This window comes from Scylla paramamosain, chromosome 24, assembly GCF_035594125.1.
Source record: "Scylla paramamosain isolate STU-SP2022 chromosome 24, ASM3559412v1, whole genome shotgun sequence".
NCBI lineage: Eukaryota > Metazoa > Arthropoda > Malacostraca > Decapoda > Portunidae > Scylla > Scylla paramamosain.
In genome coordinates, this window is record NC_087174.1 from 6,696,145 (window position 1) to 6,710,596 (window position 14,452).

At 45.9% G+C, this 14,452-nt stretch overlaps 5 protein-coding genes across 6 annotated transcripts; 2 read left to right on the forward strand and 3 right to left on the reverse strand.

The window, feature by feature from the left end:
• Positions 1-259: 259 nt before the first annotated feature.
• LOC135112933 (pigment-dispersing hormone 2 peptides-like) lies at positions 260-1,881 on the reverse strand. Its single transcript, XM_064027885.1, has 3 exons — positions 1,701-1,881; positions 1,333-1,426; positions 260-1,175 (listed from the first exon to the last, which is right to left on the reverse strand). The coding sequence occupies exons 2-3, from the start codon at positions 1,423-1,425 to the stop codon at positions 1,029-1,031; spliced, it is 240 nt and encodes a 79-aa protein (XP_063883955.1). The 5' UTR covers position 1,426; positions 1,701-1,881; the 3' UTR covers positions 260-1,028.
• Positions 1,882-3,001: 1,120 nt separating this feature from the next.
• On the forward strand, positions 3,002-4,642 carry LOC135112934 (pigment-dispersing hormone 2 peptides-like). The gene is made up of 2 exons (XM_064027886.1): positions 3,002-4,201; positions 4,376-4,642. Exons 1-2 carry the CDS (start codon positions 4,109-4,111, stop codon positions 4,520-4,522), a joined length of 240 nt encoding a protein of 79 aa, XP_063883956.1. The 5' UTR covers positions 3,002-4,108; the 3' UTR covers positions 4,523-4,642.
• Positions 4,643-7,126: 2,484 nt separating this feature from the next.
• Positions 7,127-8,158, reverse strand: LOC135112935 (pigment-dispersing hormone 2 peptides-like). Of its 2 annotated transcripts, none has more exons than XM_064027888.1 (3): positions 8,039-8,158; positions 7,583-7,676; positions 7,127-7,411 (listed from the first exon to the last, which is right to left on the reverse strand). In XM_064027888.1, exons 2-3 carry the CDS (start codon positions 7,673-7,675, stop codon positions 7,265-7,267), a joined length of 240 nt encoding a protein of 79 aa, XP_063883958.1. In that variant the 5' UTR covers position 7,676; positions 8,039-8,158; the 3' UTR covers positions 7,127-7,264. The 2 variants fall into 2 exon arrangements, with proteins under 2 accessions (XP_063883958.1, XP_063883957.1); XM_064027887.1 differs by having other exon boundaries at positions 8,043-8,110.
• Positions 8,159-9,413: 1,255 nt separating this feature from the next.
• LOC135112936 (pigment-dispersing hormone 2 peptides) lies at positions 9,414-10,556 on the forward strand. Its single transcript, XM_064027889.1, has 3 exons — positions 9,414-9,717; positions 10,010-10,103; positions 10,287-10,556. Exons 2-3 carry the CDS (start codon positions 10,011-10,013, stop codon positions 10,431-10,433), a joined length of 240 nt encoding a protein of 79 aa, XP_063883959.1. The 5' UTR covers positions 9,414-9,717; position 10,010; the 3' UTR covers positions 10,434-10,556.
• A 2,510-nt stretch (positions 10,557-13,066) lies between these two features.
• Positions 13,067-14,258, reverse strand: LOC135112660 (pigment-dispersing hormone 2 peptides-like). Its single transcript, XM_064027286.1, has 3 exons — positions 13,919-14,258; positions 13,526-13,619; positions 13,067-13,364 (listed from the first exon to the last, which is right to left on the reverse strand). The coding sequence occupies exons 2-3, from the start codon at positions 13,616-13,618 to the stop codon at positions 13,218-13,220; spliced, it is 240 nt and encodes a 79-aa protein (XP_063883356.1). The 5' UTR covers position 13,619; positions 13,919-14,258; the 3' UTR covers positions 13,067-13,217.
• Positions 14,259-14,452: the final 194 nt, after the last annotated feature.

Sequence of the window (14,452 nt, forward strand, 5' to 3'; positions counted from 1 at the left end):
GCTATTATATGGTGTGAACTTTGTGCTGATCAACCAAGTAACTCCTGAAAGATAAGCTTGTGTAATAAGTGAACCGGGGCGGGGTGTGCAGACCCTTGCCAGACCGTCCAAATGCACGATCCCTCCACCATCACTTCGCTTCGTTCATAATCGAATATATATAAAAAAAAAAAAAAAAATGTTCCCGCCATCTACGTGTGACACATGTTATTGAACTGGTAACACAGTTCTCTGTCGGTAGTCTCACGGGCTCATTTTATGACTGCTGTTCTGTCTTGTGGAATATTTATCAACTGTTTCCTATTAAAGCACCGCCCTTTATGGACGAGCTCCGGAACAATGAGTAGCTTTGCCCCTAGCGGTGGATCTGTGAGCTGACAAGGATGGGTGAATGGCGGAGTGTTTCTTGCTTATTTTTGAGTGATTACCGATGTCTGATAATTATTAGCGAAACAGTTTGTGTATAAACAGACCTCGAGACTCACAGGGAAGGACACACTAGTGCATGTCTCTCCATTATAAGATGCCGATGTTTAGGAGGCCATAAGGGTAGTCGGAACACACCCATCCAACCACACCCCACACATAATTATACCCGTATACACTGCCGATCTGGGCTAAGGAGAGGAAGCTCTCCGTTGTCTGCATTGATTTTTCCTGAATGTATCACATTGTTGTCTGTCTTACCTTATTGACATACAACAAAGGTTTGCCTGATTAGAAAAAAAAAAGAAAAATTTGCTTTGAAAAGAGTTTTGCTGAGTAGAAAGAAGCCTTGATGAAGACCGACGCGTTTGTCCGGCCTGAGTTGTGACGGCGGTGTTGAGGCGCGGACTTTGGAGGGCATTTGCTCTGAATGAAAAGGAAAAGCATGGTCAAAATGAGGAATACATGGCTTTCGTTGATGATGGTGTTAAGTTTATTCGTTAAATAGCTCAAGACATGCGTGGTGGAATGGACAGGCTTGCAACAGGGCAGCGACGACCCGCCTCAGCCTGCAGCAGGGAAGGGCGTGAAGGGCTCGCCCATCACCGCCTGCCGGCCTCGTTCATCAGCGGAGAGAGGCCGAGCAGCGAGTTGATGAGTTCAGAGTTGCGTTTGTGAGGGAGACCTGCGGCGGCCTCCTGCGGGGCGTGGACCACCTTCAGGATGCGTGCCGCCAGGGTGGCCACGGCCTGTGTGGGCGTGGGGCGGAGAATAACCTGTGATTATACGAATATAGGATACACTGGTGTATGTATACAGGTGTATTATGGAAGGGATATCTGGCGGAAGGGACTGTACCTGTAGACTTGGAGGCTGTTTACCTCACACAAACACACACACACACACCTCACGCTCGGGAACATGAAGCTCCTGCCCCTGGGTGAGGAGGGCAGCGAGGACCACCAGCACCAACACGGCCACGAACACACTGCTGCGCATCCTGCAGGGGAAGAAGCTGCGTCAGGAGGGGGTGGCTGGGGGGAGGCAGCAAGCACTGTCTGGGAGGGAGTGGCGGGAGACGGGAAGGGGAAGGCCTCTCTGTCCTTAGTGGTCAGAGGCATCGACTGTTTGTTGTTGTTTGTTGTTTGTTTGTGACCTTGAGGTGAAGTGTTTGTGTTCTTTGTACAAACCTTCAAGTGTTGGTCAGAGACTGTGTGTGTGTGTGTGTGTGTGTGTGTGTGTGTGTGGAGACAGACAACTGGCTGTGGACACACTTGCTCTGTAGGCAGGCAGGCAAGGTAGTTAGGGCAAGGCTGGTGCTGGAATGGTGCTGGTGGCTGCTGCTATCCAGTATTTATGTCTCGCGCCCCCCTTCCTCCCTCGCCCCTCACAGCCTGTCCCTCCCCTCGAGGCACACATGTGGCAGATAAGTGTGTGTATCTAGAATTTAGTGGAAGACGAGCACTGAAAAGAATTAGTCAGAAGAAGAAAAGGAAAATAAGCACATATGTCCTGACTTTCCTCGCATGTACTGTGCAAACACCTGCGTCTCGTGTATTTAGAGTGGACTCATGAAAGAGTTATGGAACAGTATCTCACAGTTGTATGTTCTCTTGCGTGTGGTACTTTCTTGATTTTTATCATCATTAGTTTTATTTTACTAATGGAAGTGTTTTTAGCGTACGGGCTGGAAAATGAACTCATTAAAATTAGATCTTGGCTTACAAAATCATGGTAAATTATATTGATTTTATTTGAAAAAAAAATAATATCTGTTCATTCTGTGGAAATGAAGCATGAGCTAAAAATAATGATAGCAACAAAGTACTATATTTTCGTAAATAGGAGTTCGATCATTGCCTTTGAAACTACACACACATAAGAACATAAGAACATAAGGAATAAGGGAAGCTGCAAGAAGCCATCAGGCCTACACTTGGCAGTCCCTGTATGAGGCATACCTACCTATTTCCACCTATAATCCTCATCCATAAATCTGTCTAATCTTCTCTTACAGCTCCTTAATAACTTAGCACTAACAACTTGATTACTGAGTCCGTTCCATTCATGTACCACTCTATTTGAGAACCAGTTTCTTTCTTCCTATTTCTTTTTTTTATACCTAAATTTTTTCAAGCTTGAACCCGTTATTTCTTGTTCTATCCTGGTTACTGATTCTAAGAATTTTGCTTACGTCCCCCTTGTTATACCCCTTATACCACTTAAAGACTTCTTTCAGGTCCCCTCTTAACCTATGTCTCTCTAAAGAATGCAAATTTAACAGCTTCGATCTCGCTGCGTAAGGAATATTCTTCATCCCCTGTATCCTTTTATTCACTCTCCCTTGTACTGATTCTAATAGGTTTATATCCTTCCTGTAACATGGCGACCAGAACTGCACAGCGTAGTCTAGATGAGGTCTGACCAGCGCCAAATATAACTTTAATATTATTTCGTGCTTCTACTTTTAACACTCCTAAAAATTAATCCTAATACCCTATCTGCCATGTTTCTGGCCTCTATGCATGCTCAGAGCTAACTATATCTCCTAAAACGCACACACACACACACACACACACACCTCGTAGTGTTGTGGTTAGCACACTCTAAGCCAACCGAGAAAGCCCGGCTTCAAGTCCCGGGGGCGGCGAGGCAAATGGGCTTGCTTCTTGATGTGTAGCCCCTTGTTTACCGAACAGCAAGTAGTACGGGATGTAACCTGAATGGCTATGTGTATCGTAACACACGCCTGTCATCCATACACCTGTCATTCATGCATCTGTAATCAATACTTGTCATATTCACCTGTCACAATTACGCTCGTTTTTCATATACCTATCATCCATACACCTGCCTTCCACTTTCCTACTATCTGTTCACCTCTTTTTTATATACCTGTCATCCATACACCTATAAATACACCTATCCATACACCTATAAAACATACACATCCACACATTGTTAGTCATCTTTTCAAACCAGAGCTGTATAGTTTATCTTTCTTTTAGTGCAGACAGATTTCTGTAATGAGTTTAATTTCTAACAAATAGACCAATAACAATTAAAGTACTTGAATAAATCTAAAAGAAACCCTGCTTTTAAGAATTCCACTCCACGCACACGAGAGGCAAACGTTTGCGAGTAAAACGAGAAGAGTCGTGTTTATTCCGCTGTCCAGTTCCTTTCAGTGTTCGTCTTCCACTAAACACTCTATACACACACTTACCTGCCGCATGTGTGCCGTGGGGGGAGGAGCAGGCTGTGAGGGGTCGGGGGAGGAAGGGGACGAGAAACATAAATATTGGGCTGCAGCAGCCACCAGCATCATTCCAGCACCAGCTTTGCTCTAACTACCTTACCTGCCTGCCTGCCTACAGAGCAAGTGTGTCCACAGCCAGCTGTCTGTCTGCACACACACACACACACACACACACACACACACACACACACACACACACACACACACACAGTCTCTGACCAACACTTGAAGGTTTGTACAAAGAACACAATCACTTCACCTCAGGGTTACAAACAAACAACAAACAACAGCAAACAGTCAATGCTTTTGACCACTAAGGACAGAGAGGCCTTCCCCTTCCCGCCTCCCGCCACTCCCTCCCAGACAGTGCCTGCAGCCTCCCCCCCAGCCACCCCCTCCTGACGTAGCTTCTTCTCCTGCAGGATGCGCAGCGGTGTGTTCGTGGCCGTGCTGGTGTTGGTGGTCCTCGCTGCCTTCCTTACCCAGGGGCAGGAGCTTCATGTTCCCGAGCGTGAGGTGTGTGTGTGTGTGTGTGTGTGTGTGTGTGTGTGTGTGTATACTATACAGCCTCCAAGTCTACAGATGCAGTTCCCCCCGCCAGGTATCCCTCCCATAATACACCTGTATACATACACCAGTGTATCCTGTACTCGTATAATCACAGGTTACTCTCCGCCCCACGCCACACAGGCCGTTGCCACCTTGGCGGCACGCATCCTGAAGGTGGTCCACGGCCCGCAGGAGGCCGCCGCAGGTCTCCCTCACAAGCGCAACTCTGAACTCATCAACTCGCTGCTCGGCCTCTCCCCACTGATGAACGAGGCCGGCAGACGGTGATGGGCGAGCCCTTCGCCCCTTCCCTGCTGCAGGCTGAGGCGGGTCGTCGCCACCCTGCTGCAGGCCTGTCCCTTCCATCACGCCTCGCATCACATATTTAAAGAATAAACTTTATATTTTAGCAACAACAAAAGTTGTGTTTTTCTTATCTTGACCATGCTCATCCTCATGATGCAACAAATGGCATTAAAATACCGACGCTTCCTTACTTTTTAACATTTCTTGTCGCTCCTCAGTATTATGTCTTCCTCACCGAGACACAGGTGTCAGAGGCTACTGAGAGTAAGCCCTTCTCTGTTCCCTCATACTTTCTCTATCCTGACTTTCCTTCCAAAGTTGTCCACGTCTCGTGCCTATGCTCTTGAATCTTCAAAATTTTCTGACATGTGGTTTCAACTTCGGTCACTCTCAAACTAAATTCATCTGTCCTGTATACCTCCCACATAACTCTTCTAACTATAAAAAATCTTCGAGTCTTTAACTTCCAAAGTGGTTAACATTCTGACTCTCTTCCATTTTGCAGTGATCTCCATTCTTGGAGACCAGTGTTCACTTCCAGCTTTTGCATTCCTCTCTCTTCACTGACCAATCTCATAACCTAATTTTTTAATATGCTATTCTCCCCGACCTTAGGTAATTAGTGTGCCATCCTATCTGTAACCCTGTCCGTCTTTGAGATAGTCCAAATTTCTCGCCTTTTTCTAACCTCTAATGTCTACGCTTATTCTGTCACTGTCTTCGTCGTTGCAGTCGTCCGATCACAAACTCATATCTTGATCTAATACTATAGCTCCAGTTCCTCCTCAGGATCCTGCAAAGCGGAGGTGCCAACGGCATTTTGCCTTTGCTACTTGTGGGACCTGAGGAGGTATTGCTCTGATTTTCCATGGAATAGTTAATACTTCCATGTCAGAGATCCATCTTTGTGTGCTGACCACATAACACAGGTCTGGAATGGAGGCGTACATTCCTCACTCCTTCTCTCGCCCTAAGTCTTCCAAACCTTGGTTTAACTCAGCGTCTTTTCGTGCTATACTTGAAAGAGAGGCGACCCAAAAACGGTACTTGAACCTTCCATCTCCTGCTTTACATTTTTGCTTGAAATCACGCCAACACTGCTCCACATCTACCCAAAAACTTCTTCATCAATAGAAAATGTCAAAACCTTTCTAGGTCTAACTCCCCTCGTGACCTCAGGAGCCTAGAACAGACAATATTTCCAACAACTTTCCTTCTTCATCTTTTCCCTCCTTGTTTCAACCTGATGGCACCACATCAATCTCATCTATCTGTAAAGCTGAACTCTTCTCTCAAACAAGTACTAGAAACTCTGAATGATTCAGGGCATGTTCCTCTCTCTTCTCCATCCTTTGATGATTTCATATTTCCTGTTAAGAATCTTCCTAATAATGTTTTTCATGTCCTCTCTGATCTTAATCCTCGGAACGTTTATGGACCTCATAAGGTCCTTACTATTTTTCTCTATAACTGTGCCTACGTGCTTATACTTTGCCCAGTCAGACTCTTCCAACTCTGCCAACATTTGCCTTTTCTTCCTGCTGAAAGTTTGCCTACAGTCAACCCGACTGATCCAACCCTACAGACTATCGACCTATTGTTCTAATTTCCTGCCCTTTTAAAGTTTTTTTTTTTAATCTATCTTCAACAGGAGCATTCTTATACATCTATCAGTGCACAACCTCATATCTGATCGCCAGCAGGGTTTTCGTCGTCACTGCTCTACTGATGATTTGTCTGGGCTTCTTTACTGACTCTTGGTCATCCAATTTTGTTGTTGTCTGGAACATGTAAAAAACATTGAATAGAGTGTGACGCAAAGGTTTAATTTCCAAACTATCTTATTACTTCTATCCATCTCCCTGTAGCCTCATTTCATGTTTCCTTTCTGACCGTTCTATTGCTGCTGTGGTAGATGATTCTTGTTCTTCCCTTAAGTCTATTAAGAGTGGTGTTCCTCAGGATTCCGTCCTGTTACTCACTCTCTTTCTATTATTCATCAATAATCTTCTAAGACAAGTTCACTGTCCTATCCACTTCAGTGATCACCAACGGTCTTCATTCTTTACACTGAACATCCTCGGTCTGTCCCTTACTATTAATCTAAACTGGAAACTCCACATCTTACCTTTTGTTAAAATAGCTGCTAACTCAGTAGTTGGGCCTTATACCCCATGTGGAGCACGCTCCACACATATCGGGTATCCCACTGTTGAACAGGGTGGAATCAAAAGCATTTCGCCTCATCATCTTCTTTCCTCCAACTGACTGTATTCAGCTTCTCTCTCTCTCCCTTCTCCCCAAGGTTGCATGCCTCGTTATCCTCATCGTTTCTTTTACCCTAACTGCTCTTCTGATTTTACTTACTGCATGACATACCCCTCATCACGCGGCGTCGCCGCATAGGGCTTTCTACTTTCTCTCCCATTCAGTCCACCTTTTTGATGCAAGAATTAGCCATTGATCTCGACCTTTCATTACTTTCGTTCGTAAACTCTAGAACTCCCTGTCACTTTTTTGTATTTCTTCCGGTCGTGTGTAGCAAGGAAGCATTACCTTGGCTCGAATGAAGTGGAAGAGCATGGCCAAGATTAATAAAACATTGTATTTACTCTTGCTGCCATATAGTTTATTCAATTAGTGTAGTGCATGGAACAGGCTTGCAGCAGGGTGGCGACGACCCGCCTCAGCCTGCAGCAGGGAAGGGCGCGGAGGGCTCGCTCATCACCGTTTGCCGGCCTCGTTCATCAGCGCAGAGAGGCCGAGCAGCGAGTTGATGAGTTCAGAGTTGCGTTTGTGAGGGAGACCTGTGGCGGCTTGCTGCGGGGCGTGGACCACCTTCAGGATGCGTGCCGCCAGGGTGGCCACGGCCTGTGTGGGCGTGGGGCGGAGAGTAACCTGTGATTATACGAGTATAGGATACACTGATGTAGGTATACAGGTGTATTATGGAAGGGATATTTGGGGGAGAACTATACTTGAAGACTTGGAGGCTGTTTAGTATACACACACACACACACACACAGACACACACACACACACCTCACGCTCGGGAACATGAAGCTCCTGCCCCTGGGTAAGGAAGGCAGCGAGGACCACCAGTACCAGCACGGCCACGAACACACCGCTGCGCATCCTGCGGGAGATGAAGCTGCGTCAGGAGGGGGTGGCTGGGGGGAGGCAGCAAGCACTGTCTGGGAGGGAGTGGCGGGAGGCGGGAAGGGGAAGGCCTCTCTGTCCTTAGTGGTCAGAGGTATTGACTGTTTTGCTGTCATTTGTTGTTTGTTTGTGACCTTGAGGTGAAGTGTTTGTGTTCTTTGTACAAACCTTCAAGTATTGATCAGAATCTGTGTGTGTGTGTGTGTGTGTGTGTGTGTGTGTGTGTGTGTGTGTGTGTGTGTGTGTGTGTGTGTGTGTATGTGTATGTGTATGTGTGTGTGTGTGTGTGTGTGTGTGTGTTTTGCGTGTGTGCACACAGACAGCTTGTTGTGGACACACTTGCTCTGTAGGAAGGCAGGCAGGCAGGCAGGAAAGCAGGTAAGATAGTTGGGGCAATGCTGGCGCTGGAATGTTGCTGGTGGCTGCTGCTGCCCAATATTTATGTCTCACGCCCCCTTCCCCCCCCCTCTTCATCACCAGTCTGCCCCTTCCCTCTCGACACGCATGCGGCAGGTAAGTTTGTGTATCGAGAGTTTAATGGCTAACGAACATTGAAAGGAATTAGGCGGCGGAATAATCGCGTGACAAAGGCTGCCGCTCTCCATACATTTTCTTCTTGAATGTCTGCCTCTTATGTGCATGCAGAGGCCTTATTGCAGGCATAAACAATAACATATCCTCTTTGTAAGTTTCCTAATCTGCATTTCCTCTAACTTTATTAACGATGATTTTATTTCACTATTGGAAGTTTTATTTACAGTAAAAAGGTTGGAAACTGACCTCCAAAATGAAGATGTAGTATATTTGCTTGGCTTGAAAACTGGAACATCACTCTTGATTCTTCTCTTTCACAAACTGAAGTATGACTAACCTGAAGCCAGTGAATCAAAAACTTACACGGGGGAAAATACACAAAAAGATAATGTTTTCTTTCATCTTTAATTTGAGTCATTACAAACATTTTTTTTTTCTTTTTGCACTGTTCATAATTTTCGTAGCCGTAGTCTGTCTTCTCTTTATATTAAAAACAAGTGCCTAGTGACCATCATTTTACTCCAGCATCCTTCGTTGTTCATCCCTTTTGCATACACCTGTAACCTATATCTACATTCGTCATCAGCTCACCTGTGAGGCTCCCCAGACAGGTGTGTCCCACACACCTGTAATTTCTTCCGTACACCTGTCATTCCCCACCATACATCCGTCATCTTTAAACCTGTCATCCATACACCTATTATCCATACACAATATCCATACACCTGTTACTCTTACACTTAGCATTTATACATCTATCATCTGTAGACCTGCCATGCATTCATCAGTCATTCGTACACTTATCACTAATAAACCTGTCATCCATATGTTTGTCATCTATACACCTGTCACCTATACATCAGTCATCCATGTACTTGTCATGCATGCACCTGTCATCCGTCCACCTGCAATCCATACATCCACACACGTGTCATCTGCTGCCATCAGGTGAGTCACTTCAGTTAGTCAATAATCAAGAGTGAACAAGAGGCAGTGCTGCTCCTCACCTCAAGCCACATCAATATACTTTCCCTCCATTTTGGTAACCAAATGTTTTAATTCCCAGGCCAATGCATTAATAAAGATTCCAGCAGCAAAATAAGAATAATGTGAATAGAATCAAAGAAACCATGAAGAAAAACCTATAAACTAGGAGATACTATTTTCTGCTTTTAATGAGTCCACTCTGTGCACATGAGAAGCAGACATTCGGAAAGAAAATGTATGAAGAGCCGCGGCCTTTGTCACGCGCTTATTCCGCCGCCCAATTCTTTTCAGTTCTAGTCTTCCATAAAACACTCAATACACACACTTGCCTGCTGCATGTGAGCCGCGCAGGAAGGAGCAGGCTGTGAAGGGGCGGGGGAGGAAGGGGGCGCGAGACATAAATATTGGGCAGCAGCAGCCACCAGCATCATTCCAGCACCAGCTTTGCCCTAACTACCTTACCTGCCTGCCTGCCTGCCTACCAACCTACAGAACAAGTGCGTCCACAGCCAGTTGTCTGTCTCCACACACACACACACACACACACACACACACACACACACACACACACACACACACACACACACACACACATTCTCAGACCAACACTTGAAGGTTTGTACAAAGAACACAAACACTTCACCTCAAGTTGAACAACAAACAACAGCAAACAGTCGATGCCTTTGACCATTAAGGGCAGAAAGGCCTTCACCTTCCCGCCTCCCGCCACTCACTCCCAGACAGTGCCTCCCAAGCCACTCAATCCTGACGTAGCTTTTTTCCCTGCAGGATGCGCAGCGGTGTGTTCGTGGCCGTGCTGGTGCTGGTGGTCCTCGCTGCCCTCCTCACCCAGGGGCAGGAGCTTCATGTTCCCGAGCGTGAGGTGTGTGTGTGTGTGTGTCTGTGTGTGTGTGTGTGTGTGTGTGTGTGTGTATACTAAACAGCCTCCAAGTCTTCAAGTATAGTTCTCCCCCAAGTATCCCTTCCATAATATACCTGTATACATACATCAGTGTATCCTATACTCGTATAATCACAGGTTACTCTCCGCCCCACGCCCACACAGGCCGTGGCCACCCTGGCGGCACGCATCCTGAAGGTGGTCCACGCCCCGCAAGAGGCCGCCGCAGGTCTCCCTCACAAACGCAACTCTGAACTCATCAACTCGCTGCTCGGCCTCTCTGCGCTGATGAACGAGGCCGGCAGGCGGTGATGGGCGAGCCCTTCACGCCCTTCCCACTTGTAGACGAGACGGGTAGTCGCCGCCCTGCTGCAGGCCTGTTCCGTGCACTACACCTATCTTAACCCATTTAATGAATAAACTATACTGCAGCTACAGCAAATACAATATTTTCTCCGTTTTGGCCATGCTCTTCCTTTTCATAAGAAACAAAACAAAAAGTCAAGGTAACGCTTCCTTCCTACACACACAACAGGAGGAAATACAAAAGTTGACAGGGAGTTCTAGAGTTTAGAAAAAAAAAAAAAAAAACAATGAAAGGTTGAGATCACTGGCTAACTATTGCATCAAAAAGGTGGACAGAATGCTTGACAAACTAGAATGTCCTATGCGGCGGCGCCCCGATAGGAGGGGTATGCCATGCAGTAAGTAAAATCAGAAGAGCAATTAGGATAAAAGAAACGATGAAGATACCGAGAAATGCAACCTTTGGGCAAAGAGGGAGAGAGAAGCTGAATACAGTCAGTTGGAGGAGAGGAGCTGATGAGGCGAAATGCTTTTGTTTCCACCCTGTTCAACAGATTAGTGTGAGTGGATCCCCCATATGTGTGACGCCTCCTCCACATGGGGAATAAGGCCCCTCTACTGAGTTAGCAGCTATCTTAACAAAAGGTAAGATGTGGAGTTTCCAGTTTATATTAATAGTAAGGGACAGACCGAGGATGTTCAGTGTAAAGAATAAAGACCGTTGGTGATCACTGAAGTGGATAGGACAGTGAACTTGTCTTAGAAGATTATTGATGAATAATACAAAAGAGAGTGAGTAACAGGACGGAATCCTGAGGAACACCACTCTTAATAGACTTAAGGGAAGAACAAGAATCATCTACCACAGCAGCAATAGAACGGTCAGAAAGGAAACATGAAATGAGGCTACAGGGAGATGGATAGAAGTAATAAGATAGTTTGGAAATTAAACCTTTGCGTCACACTCTATTAAATGTTTTTTACATGTTCCAGACAACAACAAAAGTGGATGACCAAGAGTCAGTAAAAAAGCCCAGACAAATCATTATTAGAGCAGTCACGACGAAAACCATGCTGGCGATCAGATATGAGGTTGTGCACTGATAGATGTATAAGAATGCTCCTGTTGAAGATAGATTAAAAAAAAAAATTTAAAAGGGCAGAAAATTAAAACAATAGGTCGATAGTCTGTAGGGTTGGATCAGTCGGGTTGACTGTAGGCAAACTTTCAGCAGGAAGAAGAGGCAAATGTTGGCAGAGTTGGAAGAGTCTGACTGGGCAAAGTATAAGCACGTAGGCACAGTTATAGAGAAAAATAGTAAGGACCTTATGAGGTCCATAAACGTTCCGAGGATTAAGATCAAAGAGGACATGAAAAACATTATTAGGAAGATTCTTAACAGGAAATATGAAATCGTTAAAGAATGGAGAAGAAAGAGGAACATGCCCTGAATCATTCAGAGTTTTTAGTACTTGTTTGAGAGAAGAGTTCAGCTTTACAGATAGATGAGATTGATGTGGTGCCATCAGGTTGAAACAAGGAGGGAAAAGATGAAGAAGGAAAGTTGTTGGAAATATTGTCTGTTCTAGGCTCCTGAGGTCACGAGGGGAGTTAGACCTAGAAAGGTTTTGACATTTTCTTTTGATGAAGAAGTTTTTGGGTAGATGTGGAGCAGTGTTGGCGTGATTTCGAGCAAAAAAGTAAAGCAGGAGATGGAAGGTTCAAGTACCGTGTTTGGGTCGCCTCTCTTTCAAGTATAACACGAAAAGACGCTGAGTTAAACCAAGGTTTGGAAGACTTAGGGCGAGAGAAGGAGTGAGGAATGTACGCCTCCATTCCAGACCTGTGTTATGTGGTCAGCACACAAAGATGGATCTCTGACATGGAATTATTAATCATTCCATGGAAAATCAGAGTAATACCTCCTCAGGTCCCACAAGTAGCAAAGGCAAAATGCCGTTGGCACCTCCGCTTTGCAGGATCCTGAGGAGGAACTGGAGCTATAGTATTAGATCAAGATATGAGTTTGTGATCGGACGACTGCAACGACGAAGACAGTGACAGAATAAGCGTAGACATTAGAGGTTAGAAAAAGGCGAGAAATTTGGACTATCTCAAAGACGGACAGGGTTACAGATAGGATGGCACACTAATTACCTAAGGTCGGGGAGAATAGCATATTAAAAAATTAGGTTATGAGATTGGTCAGTGAAGAGAGAGGAATGCAAAAGCTGGAAGTGAACACTGGTCTCCAAGAATGGAGATCACTGCAAAATGGAAGAGAGTCAGAATGTTAACCACTTTGGAAGTTAAAGGCTCGAAGATTTTTTATAGTTAGAAGAGTTATGTGGGAGGTATACAGGACAGATTAATTTAGTTTGAGAGTGACCGAAGTTGAAACCACATGTCAGAAAATTTTGAAGATTCAAGAGCATAGGCACGAGACGTGGACAACTTTGGATGGAAAGTCAGGATAGAGAAAGTATGAGGGAACAGAGAAGGGCTTACTCTCAGTAGCCTCTGACACCTGTGTCTCGGTGAGGAAAACAATACTGAGGAACGACAAGAAATGTTAAAAGGCAAGGAAACGTCGGTATTTTAATGCCATTTGTTGCATCATGAGGATGAGCATGGTCAAGATAAGAAAAACACAACTTTTGTTGTTGCTAAAATATAAAGTTTATTCTTTAAATATGTGATGCGAGGCGTGGTGGAAGGGACAGGCCTGCAGCAGGGCGGCGACGACCCGCCTCAGCCTGCAGCAGGGAAGGGAGCGAAGGGCTCGCCCATCACCGTCTGCCGGCCTCGTTCATCAGCGGGGAGAGGCCGAGCAGCGAGTTGATGAGTTCAGAGTTGCGCTTGTGAGGGAGACCTGCGGCGGCCTCCTGCGGGGCGTGGACCACCTTCAGGATGCGTGCCGCCAAGGTGGCCACGGCCTGTGTGGCGTGGGGCGGAGAGTAACCTGTGATTATACGAGTACAGGATACAATGGTGTATGTATACAGGTGTATTATGGGAGGAATACCTGGCGGGGTAACTGCATCTGTGGACTTGGAGGCTGTATAGTACACACACACACACACACACACACACACACCTCACGCTCGGGAATATGAAGCTCCTGCCCCTGGGTGAGGAGGGCAGCGAGGACCACCAGCACCATCACGGCCACGAACACACCGCTGCGCATCCTGCATAGGAAAAAGCTGCATCAGGAGGGTATGGCTGGGAGGAGGTTGCAGGCACTGTGTGAGGGATAATGGGAAAAGCCGGGAAGGGAAGCCCTTTCTGTCCTTAGTGGTCAAAAATATCGACTGTTTCCTGTTGTTTGTTGTTTGTTTGTCACCTTGAGGTGAAGTGTTTGTGTTCTTTGTACAAACCTTCAAGTGCTGGTCTGAGAATGTGTGTGTGTGTGTGTGTGTGTGTGTGTGTGTGTGTGTGTGTGTGTGTGTGTGTGTGTGTGGAGACAGACAACTGGCTGTGGACGCACTTGTTCTGTAGGTTGGTAGGCAGGCAGGCAGGCAGGTAAGGTAGTTAGGGCAAAGCTGGTGCTGGAATGATGCTGGTGGCTGCTGCTGCCCAATATTTATGTCTCGCGCCCCCTTCCTCCCCCGCCCCTTCACAGCCTGCTCCTTCCTGCGCGGCTCACATGCAGCAGGCAAGTGTGTGTATTGAGTGTTTTATGGAAGACTAGAACTGAAAAGAATTGGGCGGCGGAATAAGCGCGTGACAAAGGCCGCGGCTCTTCATACATTTTCTTTCCGAATGTCTGCTTCTCATGTGCACAGAGTGGACTCATTAAAAGCAGAAAATAGTATCTCCTAGTTTATAGGTTTTTCTTCATGGTTTCTTTGATTCTATTCACATTATTCTTATTTTGCTGCTGGAATCTTTATTAATGCATTGGCCTGGGAATTAAAACATTTGGTTACCAAAATGGAGGGAAAGTATATTGATGTGGCTTGAGGTGAGGAGCAGCACTGCCTCTTGTTCACTCTTGATTATTGACTAACTGAAGTGACTC

Coding starts and splice junctions, on each gene's coding strand:
- LOC135112936 (XM_064027889.1), top strand. CDS start 10,011: ATGCGCAGCGGTGTGTTCGTGGCCGTGCTGGTGCTGGTGGTCCTCGCT. Junction 10,104..10,286: donor TTCATGTTCCCGAGCGTGAG/GTGTGTGTGTGT, acceptor ACGCCCACACAG/GCCGTGGCCACCCTGGCGGC.
- LOC135112935 (XM_064027888.1), bottom strand. CDS start 7,675: ATGCGCAGCGGTGTGTTCGTGGCCGTGCTGGTACTGGTGGTCCTCGCT. Junction 7,412..7,582: donor TTCATGTTCCCGAGCGTGAG/GTGTGTGTGTGT, acceptor ACGCCCACACAG/GCCGTGGCCACCCTGGCGGC.
- LOC135112933 (XM_064027885.1), bottom strand. CDS start 1,425: ATGCGCAGCAGTGTGTTCGTGGCCGTGTTGGTGCTGGTGGTCCTCGCT. Junction 1,176..1,332: donor TTCATGTTCCCGAGCGTGAG/GTGTGTGTGTGT, acceptor ACGCCCACACAG/GCCGTGGCCACCCTGGCGGC.
- LOC135112660 (XM_064027286.1), bottom strand. CDS start 13,618: ATGCGCAGCGGTGTGTTCGTGGCCGTGATGGTGCTGGTGGTCCTCGCT. Junction 13,365..13,525: donor TTCATATTCCCGAGCGTGAG/GTGTGTGTGTGT, acceptor CACGCCACACAG/GCCGTGGCCACCTTGGCGGC.
- LOC135112934 (XM_064027886.1), top strand. CDS start 4,109: ATGCGCAGCGGTGTGTTCGTGGCCGTGCTGGTGTTGGTGGTCCTCGCT. Junction 4,202..4,375: donor TTCATGTTCCCGAGCGTGAG/GTGTGTGTGTGT, acceptor CACGCCACACAG/GCCGTTGCCACCTTGGCGGC.